At 37.2% G+C, this 14,235-nt stretch overlaps 2 protein-coding genes across 4 annotated transcripts in view; one reads left to right on the top strand and one right to left on the bottom strand.

The window, feature by feature from the left end:
- DNAJC2 (DnaJ heat shock protein family (Hsp40) member C2) overlaps nucleotides 1-6,558 on the top strand; it is a 34,598-nt gene extending 28,040 nt beyond the window's left edge. For both annotated transcript variants that reach the window (XM_025379641.1, XM_025379640.1), the window contains 5 exons: nucleotides 2,011-2,195; nucleotides 2,930-3,030; nucleotides 3,149-3,256; nucleotides 5,943-6,097; nucleotides 6,388-6,558. In XM_025379641.1, the coding sequence (XP_025235426.1) occupies nucleotides 2,011-2,195; nucleotides 2,930-3,030; nucleotides 3,149-3,256; nucleotides 5,943-6,097; nucleotides 6,388-6,462 (624 nt within the window). In that variant the 3' untranslated portion in view covers nucleotides 6,463-6,558. The remainder of the gene's footprint in view (nucleotides 1-2,010; nucleotides 2,196-2,929; nucleotides 3,031-3,148; nucleotides 3,257-5,942; nucleotides 6,098-6,387) is intronic.
- The window catches only part of PMPCB (peptidase, mitochondrial processing beta subunit), a 35,673-nt gene that overhangs the window by 13,881 nt on the left and 7,557 nt on the right, over nucleotides 1-14,235 (bottom strand). Inside the window, exons 7-13 of one of the 2 annotated variants that reach the window (XM_025379643.1) lie at nucleotides 11,303-11,415; nucleotides 9,943-10,086; nucleotides 8,581-8,741; nucleotides 7,340-7,425; nucleotides 7,171-7,259; nucleotides 6,936-7,011; nucleotides 4,437-6,858 (exon numbers count right to left, since the gene is read on the bottom strand). In XM_025379643.1, coding sequence (XP_025235428.1) covers nucleotides 6,794-6,858; nucleotides 6,936-7,011; nucleotides 7,171-7,259; nucleotides 7,340-7,425; nucleotides 8,581-8,741; nucleotides 9,943-10,086; nucleotides 11,303-11,415 — 734 coding nt within the window. In that variant the 3' untranslated portion in view covers nucleotides 4,437-6,793. Of the gene's footprint in view, nucleotides 1-4,436; nucleotides 6,859-6,935; nucleotides 7,012-7,170; nucleotides 7,260-7,339; nucleotides 7,426-8,580; nucleotides 8,742-9,942; nucleotides 10,087-11,302; nucleotides 11,416-14,235 lie in introns of those variants that run through there. The other variant, XM_025379642.1, reaches the window with a different exon arrangement.

Here is a 14,235-nt window from a genome sequence, read left to right as displayed (position 1 = left end):
GATTTATCCGCATCGGCCTCCCAAAGGATTATACGCATGAGCCACCACGCCCAGCCTGTGTTTTGTTTATGTAGTAAGTGCTGTTGTTGATTTAAGTTGGATTTAATGTGTATGGTTTTTACCATGCTTAGTGTTTGAATTGTGGTATCTATCACAATCATAGCTTTTGCAAAATCATTAGAAGAAAATAATTGTTTTGATTATTCCTTGAGTATTTTCATAGGGTAATAACATTTAGAACCAAAAGAGATCTTTGTTCTGTCTAGTCTCTATACCTTTTATTTTACAGATAAGAAAACAGGCCCAGAAATTCAATTCAGTTCAACAAGTATTAGTACCTACTATATATAACACTATGCCTAGGTTCTTTTGGAGAAATGCCTAATGCTATTGCACCACAAAGGACTTAGGCTGAGAAGAACCTTAAGGACCAAAAGATGGAGAGCCCATAGTAAATGTTGTGTAGGATAGGAAGGGCCACAAGTTTAGTGGCCAGGGAAGGCTTGGTGTAGAGTTTGAACCAGCCTGAAAGGAAGGATAGAGTTAAAATGAAGGTCAGAAGAATACCACAAACTATCAAATAGAAATAGAAGTATAAAGTATGGTTCAGCCTGGGCAACATGAACAAAATCTCTACTGAAAATACAAAAATTAACTGGCATGGTGTCATGTCCCAGCTTCTCAGGAGGCTCAGGTTAGAGGATTACCTGAGCCTGGGAGGCCACAGCTCCAGTGAGCTATGATCACATTGGTGCACTCCAGCCTGGGCAACAGAGCGAGACTTTGTCTCAAAAAACAGACCAAAAAAAAAAAAAAAAAGAAAAGGTAGAACATTATGGGGAAAAGGAGTGGGAAACACAATCAGTTAGAAAAAGTAGAACCAGTTATCAGGTTTTTAATACCTTGTTGACTAGTTTCCATTACTGCAAATCTTTGATTAACAGAAGGTTCAACATTGTACTACTAATCTGACGTTTGTGGATAAGGTGCATCAGATAGATGTGACTAGTTGTGAGAATCTTACTTTAAGAACCTGCACTATGAGCTGGGCATGGTAGCTCATGCCTGTAATCCCAGCACTTTGGGAGGCCAAGGCAGGCAGATCCCCTGAGGTCAGGAGTTCAAGAGTAGCCTGGCCAACGTGGGGAAACCCCATCTCTACTAAAAATAGAAAAATTAGTTGGGCATGGTGGCAGGCATCTGTAATCCCAGCTACTTGGGAGGCTGAGGCAGGAGAATCACTTGAACCTGGGAGGCGGAGGTTGCAGTGAGCCGATATCACACCACTGCACTCCAGCCTGGGCAACAGAGTGAGACTCCATCTCAAAAAAAAAAAAAAAGAAAGAAAGAAAAAGAACCTACACTATGAATGCAATGATGGGAATCAAAAAACTTTTCAAAGTTAGCATTATTGAGACTTTACTGGTTCTAAGGAATTGAAGGGGAGAAATGAGCCAAAGACGACTCTAAGATAGCAGCTGACAGAAGCAACAAGGCAAATAAATGTTTTCTTTTTTTACTTGTGCATGTTTGAAGGTAGACTAGAAGGAACAATGTAAATGATACAACTTGAAAATAAAACAGAGGCCATTTTGCTATGCCTTCACCTTTTGTAGAGAGTAAATGAGATTGTCTGCAGAAAGGGTGCTGCAGAAAGGGTGAATGAGTTTAAAGAGAGGTATGAAATGGCCTTGTGGATGAATAACTCAGTGAACCACAGACTTGTCAATTAGTGTCCAAGGCTAATGGAAGACACGTGACGTGAGTACTGGGAAGATCAGGCAGGCTGTGGGCAGTTCTTGGTCCCTCAGACAGACCTATGCAGACTGGAAGCCAGAGCAGGAAAAGCCACAGTGAAAAGCTGGTGCTTGTTTCTGGGTTGGCCTTGGAGAGGAGTATGGGGTCAGAGTGAGAATGACATGAAGAGTTGAGGATCACAAAGCCCTAGCCAGGAAGAGAGTGTAGAATAGCAATATACTTTTAAATCCCTGACTTATGATATTTGTGCAGATAGAAGAAATAAATGAGCAAATCAGAAAAGAGAAAGAAGAAGCTGAGGCTCGTATGCGACAAGCATCTAAGAACACAGAAAAATCAACTGGTGGAGGTGGAAATGGAAGTAAAAATTGGTCAGAAGATGATTTACAATTACTAATTAAAGCTGTGAATCTGTTCCCTGCTGGAACAAATTCAAGGTACTGGTTTTAATGAAACTTTTCTTCAACTCACACTGGAGCCTGGAGATAATGTAGACAGACTCCAAATAGCAGCACTTGTTATCACAGAAACTTGCAGAGATAAATTCTGTGCCACAGCACAAGTGTGAAAAAGGTACATTTTGAAGCTGTCAGTCTTACCCATTACACCAGTACACATGCACACATAGGACAAAATGCTTCAGCTTCTTAGGAAATTGAAGATCATGAGACAAATCTTGACTTATGTTGGCCTACTCTGTCATGACTTGTGCTGGGGATTAGGTTTTCTGTAGTTTTTCTTTTACAGTCTTGCTGTTTGTTTCTTCCCACCTCAAGCCTGGAGCTTGATTTTAACTCCCAAGAAAGCCCTAGGGACCCAGCATCCCTAATTCTATAGATGAAACTGAGGCTGTTTTCAGAATGATTGATCTTCTGAAGAAATGTGTTAAAGTGGCAGTATACACAAATAAGTGGTTTTATTTATGTTGATTTGTACACAGAATATGTAAGATGTATGGACTTAAAACCAAGATTATATAGTTGATTTAAACATATGAAAAGCAAAAACCCTAGTCCAGGCAACAGGAATTTATAGTAGCAGCATCATTAGACTACCAATTTGAGCTCATTCTATACTATAACCTTTCTGCAGTAAAAATCTAATGGTATTTGTTGTTTTGTTTTTCCTTAATACTATTAAATTATATTATTGGTATAATATATCCTATCAGATGGGAAGTTATTGCTAATTACATGAACATACATTCTTCCTCTGGAGTCAAAAGAACTGCCAAAGATGTTATTGGCAAAGCAAAGAGTCTCCAAAAACTTGGTGAGTTTTGAGAAGTCCATTTGTTACTTTAAACACCTATTTTTAAAATAACTTACGCAATTTAATGAAAGATTAAATGAGATGATCTGTTAAGTATTAAAAGTTTTTCATTTCTCAGACCCTCATCAAAAAGATGACATAAATAAAAAGGCATTTGATAAGTTTAAAAAAGAACATGGAGTGGTACCTCAAGCAGACAACGCAGCACCTTCAGAACGATTTGAAGGTAAATTTTGCTTTTCTAAAAGTAGAAAATGCTAGCCATGTATCTGTGCTGCTTGGATATACAAGACTTAGGGTTTATGTTCAGAATGATAGGGAAATAAAATGTTTAGCAGACTGGAAGCTGTAAGCAAACATTTCCAGGGCAAAGATTTACTTCACCTCACCATTAAAAATGGAGAATTACAGTTCTTGCATTTCAGATGCCATTAGAGAAGGGGGCTGTGTTTGTTTTTCTTACCAGGTTTTACAAATCAGTGTTAGAGGATATTATTGGGACAAAAGAATAGTATTTTATCGGGATAATTGCTCGATTTTGAGAAATGTACTGTAATTATATAAGAAAATGTCCTTATGTTTAAGGAAAAACACAAAGTATTTAGGAATAAAGAGGCATCATGTCTGTAACTTATGGTTCAGAGCAAAGTATGTCTGTACATATAGAGAAAAAGAATTAGCAAACATGAAAATGTTCACATTTGGGGAATGCAGGCAGAGTATACAATTCTTTCTACTCCTCTAAAATTATTTCAAAATAAAGTTAAAAATTGTTAGGGTTCAAAACGAGCCTGGGAAACATAGTAAGCCTCTCTAAAAAAAAAAAAACAAAACCCTGTTAGGGTTTGATATTGGGTGTTCTAATTTGATTACCCTAGACCAGTGCTTTTCATATTACAAATCATGACCCATCACTGGGTCATGAAGTCAATTTAGTGTGTCTTGAATAGAAAATTAGTGAGTGTGACACCCATTATATAGGTGGGTATACTGTAATGAAACTCTTGTTCATGTGTGTCTTTGTGTTTGGGGATGTGATATAAATTTTTTTCTTGCTATGAGTTTGAAAGCAGTTTATGTGAAAGAAGTTCTTTCACTTGATGTTCTGTGAGCCACCAGTCCTTTCTTAAACTAATCGCAGAAAGATGCTTTTGGATTAATAGACTTGACTATACATGATAAGCTGTTTCTTTCTTCTAAGAGTCCCAGTTTTACCTATCTTCTTAATCTTGTTTATTATCCCAAAATTTCAACTTAAAGATACGAGACTCAGTGTTATATAGGGGAGGAAGATCACTGTTTGCAAAAATCAGGGGTAACTTGTTTGGCTGAGTTAGGCATTATTTCAGTTCTTTTAATAAAGGTAAGTAACAAGGCAGGGTTTCAGAACACCTGAAGGACACTTCTAAAGGGGTTTATTCTCCTGTGCCTTTATCTCCACAAAATACCATACAACAGGTATTAGCACACTAGTCTCAGCTCTTAGGGGACTTGTTTCCATGTTGGAGGGAAGTAGGCCCTGATACTTGTCCAGTCTGCTGTGAGGAGAGGTGACCCTGTGAAGGCAAGAGTGACTGACAGTAGTCCTTTGTCTTTTAGCATCTTTGCCTCTTTTATGGAAATGGGAAGGCTCCTTCCTCTTCAGTTGTACCATTAAACATCAACCTGGTACCATTTTTTGAATAGTGATTTCTCATAGGAATTTTGCAACAGTACATTTAATTTATTTTGGTATTGTGAAGTAACTGGAAAACAGCAGGAAATACTGCCATGTCACTTCCATCTTTTTTCCAAGACAGGATATAAAATCTATGGTATTCAGGGCTTTAAACCAATATAAGGAAATTCAACAAGACTTCCTAGAACTTAAAAGTTACCTTCAAAAAAGCTTCTTATGTACCTTAGGTACCTTCAAATATTATACAAATTCTCTGCTTTGTTTTGAATAGGTGGTGGGGGTTTTTTGTTTGTTTGTTTTTTTCCTTCTTTAATTGGGAAGGAACTTTGGTTTCTAGGCTTAACTTTGTGACAGATCTCACAGGATGCAGTTTCAAGTAGTGGTCAGGGTACTGGTAATATTAAGTCTGTGTTGTCACTGCATAGTCTGAAATAACTAAATTGCCAGAAGTCCATTGACTTAACCAAATCAGCTCTCTGCCACTTAACATTCTCCTTTTACCTACACAAGTGGACTGTGTAATACTTAACATCCTTAAGAAATACATTTGTTTCTGACACACATCTTAGATGTTTTCTGAAATATTAAAGGTTTAGTTGAAAAACCACAATAGCAGTTATTGGAAATGTTCAGCATTGGCTCCCAAGATTTTAGCAGATGTGGTGAAGAGAACACCACACTACAACACAATCTAATCTCAGCTTGCTTCTTCGGCACTGGTACCTTGGGCACTTGGCTTAATTTTGCTAGGTTTGTTTCCTTCAGTGTAAAACAAAAATGGTTTCCAGGGTTTCTATCCAGCAAAAGTTTAACTGTGAGGAAGCTCTTTTACCTATCCTGTAAGGAAGTAGATTTATCAGAACTCTCAATGAATTGTGGTTGTGTTTTTGAGCCTGAGAGTCCAACACTACTATAAATTTAAATATGGCTTTTTTCCAGTCTAGTGGGTATATTACATTGATTTATAAGAGATAAACAGTACAAGGCAGATCTTTACTCTTGTGTTTTAAAAAGCCTTTGAGATTTTATTTTCTGGGATGTGAGTCATCTAAAGTTTTTTCTCTTCTTAACACTGAGAGGGGGGATATATGTATCTCTCATCTCTACAAGTTTATTTCAAAATGACACATCCCAGACTGAAATGGGCACTTAGCGGACACTTGTGGACCACAAGACTTGTCTGGGAACATGTTCTGAACAAGACAGTTTTCAAATAAAAATTTTTCTTAAACAGGTCCATATATGGACTTCACCCCTTGGACAACAGAAGAACAGAAGCTTTTGGAACAAGCTTTGAAAACATACCCAGTAAATACACCTGAAAGATGGGAAAAAATAGCAGAAGCAGTGCCTGGCAGGACAAAGAAGGACTGCATGAAACGATATAAGGTTGCAGACTTAAGAGTTTATAGATTGTTGTATTTTAAATTTAACGTGGGTTATACAGCTCACATTTTATGTCTATTAAGTGGTTAATAATATAGTGCTTATTTCAACACCAGTAGTTATGGGGCCAATATTATTAGGAATAAATGAGCAACCTTAGCAACTTTCTAGGCCCTGGCAGGCAGTGAAATCGGTATACTTAGTACTGTCTTAGTTGTTTGAATTCTTTATACCAAACACTAGATTAAAATGTCTGTTTTTAAATTCTGACATCTTCCTTTCTCCCTTCCTAGGAACTTGTCGAGATGGTAAAAGCAAAGAAAGCTGCTCAAGAACAAGTGCTGAATGCAAGCAGAGCCAAGAAATGACTTAATGACAATCTTTGTTGTATGTGCATTTTTATAATAAAACTGAAAATACTGTAAACATTTTCATTCTTAAAATTATACTTATGGTAATAATTTGAAAGTATGCTGCTTCCAACATAATTTCTCAGAGAACAAAGATTGACCATTAATACAAAACAGCCTTCAGAGGGGTAGTCTTTTTATCCTTTGAAAGTATGATACAGTATTTCATTCAGATTTCCAGATGTATATACATGTTTTCATTCAAATGTATATACATGTTCATTTTTATTTTTTTCTAGATCTCAGTTTTATAAATACATGTGTTCAAATAACCTTGATAACGAGCATTTTAACCACGAAGCCAACACATGTTACTGCAAATCTGTTTAAAATCTGGTAGTTGCTCAATGGGACCTAAGGATTAAAAAGAAGACAGTTAATTAAAAGTACTTGGCCAACTTTTCGCATAGAAGAAAAGAAGCCAGGCTTACCAACAGCAGCAACAGCTGGACTCCTATTATAAATATATTTGGTACATACTTCTCGAATTGTCTCAGCATTCACAGCCTGAAATATGGAAGATACTGTCATTCAGCTTTTTGTAGTAAAGACAACGTCTATACCTGGAACTTTTTAAAACTAAAGCAAGATGAAAGATAAATATTCTCAGCTTTTGTAACAAGGATCTTTTTACACATGACCCAGTAATAACTCAGGACTACTTACATCAATTCTTGCTTCAAGCTCAGGGATGGGAATCCTTCTATTATAGCATAACATTTGCCTACCAATATCTTCACAAATTGGAGTTGAACCTGTTTAAAGAGAAGGAAAAATTAAGTATTGGAATATAGATCAACCATATGAAAATAGAAGCTATGTCTTATATTTTTACCATCAAGCTGCAACAACATGTTTGTTTTCAGGAGATTTTTGGCTCGTGCGACTTCACTTTCGGTGACACTTGTACAGAGCCGCATCCTAAAAAATATTTGGAAAAACAGTATTATTAAGCAGTTGGAAAATGTTGTATTTCATGAGTTAATGACCTAAGAATGATGATGCCGTAGTCTACACATAACATACAGGTGATTATGATTTAATTCTAATTAAGCAAAAGCTAAAATGATTATTTTCCCCAGAATTAATTTCTCAAAAATGATAAACATGTCTAATTACTCATTAGCACACAAAGGTTTAATACAAATGGGCTGATGACATTTTCAGAAATGCTATAAGCATCTTGAGACTTCATGAGTCCCCATCTCTTGGGGTCTGATATGCTATGGGTTAAGTCAGTGGGTCATTCATTGGTTTCTAAAAACAATGAAAATCTTAAACCTAATTTTTAACTTAATAATTACATCCTAGTTGACTAGATTTAGAAAGATGTAAGCCAATTTAAGAATAGTGGAGGAAAGGAACCAGAGCTAAATGTTTTCCAAGAAGCTGTGAGCCTTTCTGCCCATCTACTGACTCAATATACTTTGATTGTTTTCTTTTAGCAGTGGCAACTTCAGATTTACTTTCCTTTCAACCAGATTACTTTCAAAGATATTTTCCAAACAACTTCTAGTTGGCTTTTAAACTTTTAGGATCATCTTTCTGAGTTAACCTGCTTCTGAAAGATTAAAACTTTCAGCCGGGTACGGTGGCTCACGCCTGTAATCCCAGCACTTTGGGAGGCTGAGGAGGGTGGATCACCTGAGGTCAGGGGTTCAGGACCAGCCTGGCCAACATGATGAAACCCTGTCTCTACTAAAAATACAAGAAATTAGCCAGGCATGGTGGTACACCTGTAATCCCAGCTACTCGGGAGACTCAGGTGGGAGAACTGCTTGAACCTAGGAGGCAGAGGCTGCAGTGAGCCGAGATAGTGCAACTACACTCCAGCCTGGCAACAGAGCAACACCCCATCTCAAAACAAAAAAAAAAAAAAAAAAGTCCTATAGTATAAATCAACTTCACATCTTGAGACTTAGGAAAAAACATCAGAAACCTTTAAAAACATGGCAACTACTGTTTATCTAGGTCTCTTAATTAAAAGGTAAAATTACCATAAATCACCATGAAGTATACAGAAAAAACTAGTCTAAAACGAATTAAAGGCAAAATTTAAATTACTTAAATTCTCACCATTCTTTCTGAACAACATGTAGCATGTCTGCAACAGTGGCTGGTTCACAAACCATATACAGTCCCCATAATCCTGTATCTGTGTAGGAAGTGTTGAAAGACTGAAAGCTATGGCAAAGATTGCCATGACAAGTGAGCTGGGCCAGCTTGCTAGATAAATTCTGTAAGGAAAAAAAAAATTCCAAGAGAATTTTAAGTACACATGTCCAAAATACAGAAAGGAAAATGGAGTGTGTGGAAAACAGTGAATATCCTTAGAGGCAAATTTCCTAGTTTTATTCAACATCTCAGTAGTACAGTTAAAATTCAGTATGACTAACAATTGTGCTTATTAATCCAGTGCACCCCCTGAAGAAATTCATGTTATAAAAGCAATGAATCCTTATAATTAATGTAGTAGTTATACCTACTTCTAAAACTAGACTGCTATTATCAACCCAATTTTTAGGGCTCTTGGTTACATACGCTTAGATTCAAAGTTATATTGCATACAAAGCTTAAGATATTTAGATGAAATGTATTTTGGAGAAATCTATGAGTAAAGACAAATCTATACACTGTGTTTTGCAATAATTCCAACTTATAAAAAAGTTGCAAAAACAGTACAGAGAATTCCCTTTATCCAAATTCCCTGTTATTTTACCATGTTTGCTTTATTCTCTTTATACAAGTTTTTTCAACTGTTTTGAGTTTTAGATGTGATGCTTCTTGCCCCAAGTACTTTAGTATGTACTTGTGAAAAACAAGGAAACTAATTTTCTTACATCACCTCGGTATAGCTCCTCAGTATCTGTGGAGAACTGGTTCCCAGATCCCTGTGGATACCAAAATCCACAGATGCTAGAGCCCTCATGTACTATGGTGTATATAGTATTTGCATATAAGCAGATTGTGCTATATACTTTAAATCATCTCTAAATACCCAATCCATGTAAATGCTATGTACATAGTTGTTATACTATATGGGAAGTGACCAAAAAAAAGTCCATACATGTTTAGTACAGATGAAACCATCCATTTGTTCCCCCAAATTTTCCACCTATGGTTGGTTGAATCCATGAATATGGAACCCACAGATATAGAAGGCCTACTGACCATTAAAATTAGGATATTAACATTGATATAGTACTTCTAGCTAATTTTTCTGTCCTTATTCAAATTTTGCCAGTAATAAACTTTGTGGCAAAGAAAAAAAGAAAATGTTTTTTTCTGGCCCACATGCAAACCAGGATCAGTTTATATAATTCACAGTACAAGGCTCTATTTTGCCACTTCAAAAAAGGATTCTTACAAAGAACTTGTATTTAAGAAAACATGATAATCTTCCATCTGTTACGGAAAATTTCTTTTAAAATCACTTACCATTCCTCCTCCAAAAGAGCGATCCCAGTTGCCAATCAGCGTGTTTGCAACCATGAGACAGATTGTATCTGGATGTGCCCAACCAACAGCTTCAACAGCTATTGCAAGGTGCGCCAAAGGCATCTTGTCATCCCTCACACGAATCTAGTTCAGATAAAGCAGGAGGACCTCTAGTTAAGATTAACATTATATAACATGCTTATTAACAAGAAAAAATCACCAGTCCCATTAATTGCAAAGTTAAAATGCACACCAGGACTCTCTCTTGATTTTTTAACTATCAGGCCTCATTACATTGTATAGTTTAGCCTAGAAGAAATTTCATGGGTTAAGGAAAAATTACTTTTCCCAACGCATTTTACTACAGACGGCCACCACGTGGTTTACCAGGTCAAAAAGGGTTGCATCATTTCACTGGTAGAAATTAATCCTTTGTGTTCGTCAATCTGAATTTTTCTTTTTATTTTTTTGAGACTCTGTCGCGCAGGCTGGAGTGCAGTGGCGCCATCTCGGCTAACTGCAACTTCTGCCTCCCGAGTAGCTGGATTACAGGCATGCACCACCACCACACCCAGCTAATTGTTGTATTTTTAGTAGAGACGGAGTTTCACCATGTTAGTGAGGCTGGTCTCAAAATCCTAACCTCAAGTGACACACTTGCCTCAGCCCTCCAAGTGCTGGGATTACAGGCATGAGCCATCACGCCCAGCCTCAATCTGAACTTTTCTATCGAAATGTCATATTGACGTTACAGGTTTATTTCTGTACTGCCAATGCTACAGTTCCAGGCAGCTGCCAATATCAGGGCATTTTCCAGATACTACGTTGAGCATCATTCTTCACATGGCAAACTAAGCCCCTAAAGAGGCTTAAAGCTAGTTGATAACTAGTAGATTCCCTGCAAGTTCTGGCTCTAACAGTTACTACCCCCTCCCAAAACATACTGTGGGCAAAACTGAGCCAAGAGTAAACCTGAAGTGAAAGTCAAAATATGGGGTTTAAAAGATTACTTCCAGATATTACAATATATAAATTTGCACAGTGCCAAAGAAAAAGCACAAAAAGACCAAATTATAAACTGCTCTTAAAACTCTGCTTCCTTTCAGACTAGAATGGAGAAATTTAAAAACAAAACAAAAAAAACCTTGCTTCCTTAGGAAAGAAAAACAGGTGGTTAAACAATACAGAAGAGGAAGGAATCTTAAGCAAATGAGTACATCCTCTTCCCTTTTTCTGTATTTCAGTGTAAGCCTTTTATTCCATTTTATTCCTACTGGAAATAGTACATTTTGTTTACTTATGTGTAAATACAACACAAGGAATCCAAAAGGCTAAATACTAGCTGGGAGGCTTGCCCTACCTCACTTCCTGTGAATGTGCAGGGAGGCAGAGCTGGTATTTCTCCTTTGTGCGCGCATAAAGAGTCACCAAAATGAAACTTTGCTAAGTCAAGCAGTTCATCATGGGAAACACCTAAATTGAAAGAAAATATTTTCACATGTATCTAGCAGCAATATAGTTTACAAAAATCCCTAGGTGATATAATGTGATGTACATTACACATGAAGTATCTACACTCACTAAAAGCCATTATTTAAGAGTAAGCCCACATAGCACACCTATTTCCTTGGCATTGCAAAGCTTGAGGTTGCACAGCTTTCTCATTTTGTAGAGCAAATGACAGTTTTCATCAACAGACCAATGGATTCACAGCTAAGAATAAGACAACTTGAAAACTCCACTTTTTACAAAATTACGTTCTATTATAAAAATTTCTGGGATCCAAACTAGCAAAAAAAAATGCCAATTTTCCAATTTGCAAAAAAAAAAAAAATTTTTTTGTAGTGGAAAATACAAATATGAGCTCTATCTAATTTTTAAAAAGCTGGAGCTGGGCATGGTGGCTCATGCCTATAATCCCAGTACTTTAGAAGGCTGAGGTGGGAGGATCATTTGAGTTCAGGAGTTCAAGACCAGCCTGGACATAGCAAGAACATAGTAAGACTCCTGTCTCAATAAAATAAATTTTAAAAGCCGGGTGCCATGGCTCACACCTGTAATCCCAGCACTTTGGGAAGCCAAGGTGGGCAGGTCACTTGAGATCAGGAGTTCAAGACCAGCCTGGCCAATATAGTAAAACCCTGTCTCTACTAAAAATACAAAAACTAGCTGGGCATGGTAGCAGGCACCTGTAATAATCCCAGCTATTCAGGAGGCTGAGGCAGGAGAATTGCTTGAACCCAGGAGACAGAGGTTGCAGTGAGCTGAGATGACACCACTGCACTCCAACTGGGGTGACAGAGCAAGACTCTGTGTCTAAAATAAATAAAATTAAATAAATAAAAGAAAGCGGGATACACAGATATACTATATTCTCTGCGCTCTCCTATCAGAACTCAGGAACAGGGCCCGGCGCAGTGGCTCATGCCCATAATCCCAGCGCTTTGGGAAGCTGCGGCAGGCGGATCACCTGAGGTCGGAGGTAGACCAGCCTGACCAACATGGAGAAACCCCATCTCTACTAAAACAAAATTAGTCGGGTGTAGTGATGCATGCCTGTAATCCCAGCTACTCGGGAGGCTAAAGCAGGAGAATCGCTTGAATCCGGAAGGCAGAGTTTGCAGTGAGCCAAGATGACGCCATTGCACTCCAGCCTGGCCAACAAGAGTGAAACTCCGTCTCAAAAAAAAAACTCAGGAACAAAATAGTGTCATCTAAATTATTTCTGAATACATTAATAGGTATCCAAATGCAAAAGCTTAGGAATTTCTTAAGACTCTATATCTCTTACTATCTGAACTTGAGACCCAAATTAAGATTCTTTAACTTAATGTATAATTAAAATGTTAAATTATAATTTTATAATAAATGAAGCTAGGATACAAAAAACTATTTGGCAAATAAAAACTATACATTCTGAAGATTAACCTAGAAGAGCTAAATGGTAGCCAAGACATAATTCAGAGGTCAGCAGAAACTTAAAACTGGCCTATTTAATTGAATTTAAGATGCAATCATTTGTAAGGCACATCACTTATATAGTATTTAAAATGAATACTAATTAATCTATAAGCATTAAACTAAAGATATCTCAACTTTGTCAAAATGAACCCATAAACCAAAGTAAAACAAAAAACTCATTTTGTCCATATGCCACCAACAATGGCAGAGAGGTTCCAGAAAGCTTTGTTGTTGAGGACCCATCTAACAAGTATCTTGTCCCATTTCCAAGACAGTTTCAAACACTTAAGCCCAAGTCTGCAAGAGCCAATTTAGAAACAGTGTTACTCAAGAGAATTTCAGAGTGCACTTCCTGCCATGTACAATGAAAGTAACATGATTTTTAGCTAGGCACTACAATGAATAACATGCTTGATATTTAATGTTTTCATCTTCTTCATTACCCCCCAGGTAATTAGCTCAGAAATCAATCCGGAGCAACTAGAATTTTTAAATTACAATTTCTAAAAAGAGAAAAATTTACAACATGAAACAACACTTCACTTTGCTCTAATATTAAAAAATACAAAGAAATGAAAACTGGAGACCAGGTGCAGTGGCTCACGCCTGTAATCCCCAAGCTTTGGGAGGCCAAGGTGGAAGGATCACTTGAGCTCAAGAGTTCGAAACCAGCCTGGGCAACATAGTTAAGAATCCATCTCTACTTCTATAAATATATTTTTAAAAGAAAAAAAACTGGAAACCAATTAAAATGTACTGTTGCCTAGATTCAGACTGCCAGGAAATCTGGCAATATCTGCTGTGAATTTTTTTTTTTTCTTCATTCATTGGCTTCAAACATGACCTCAAGGAAACCTTCTAAAGTCACCTGCATGTTTGGATTCCCATTCAGCATTCTCATGGCTCCCTACGTGCTTCTCCTTCCCAAAAATTAGATCTATTAAATGAATAATTGAACAAATCAAATAATTAACATACCCATTCCACGCTTGAACAAGGACGAAGTTGGTTCTCAAGAAATAATTTAAAATCTCAAGAAATTCTCAAAGTACAGAATGCTATCTTCCGACTCTCTCCCAGTTCACTCCTTTGCCCTTTTCTTGCACATTCTACTATGTACACTTATGTATTAAACAGTTCATTAAGTCTTTCTAGAAATAAAACCTACATTTTTTTTTTTTTTTGAGACAGTCTTACTCTGTCACCCAGGCTGGAGTGCAGTGGTGCGATCTTGGCTCACTGTAACCTCCGCCTCCCTGGTTCAAGTGATTCTCCTACCTCAGCCTCCTGAGTAGCTGGGACTACAGGCACCCGCCACCATGCCCGGCTAAT

This window comes from Theropithecus gelada, chromosome 3, assembly GCF_003255815.1.
Source record: "Theropithecus gelada isolate Dixy chromosome 3, Tgel_1.0, whole genome shotgun sequence".
NCBI classification, from domain to species: Eukaryota; Metazoa; Chordata; class Mammalia; order Primates; family Cercopithecidae; genus Theropithecus; species Theropithecus gelada.
This window is presented reverse-complemented; position numbering and strand designations above follow the sequence as displayed.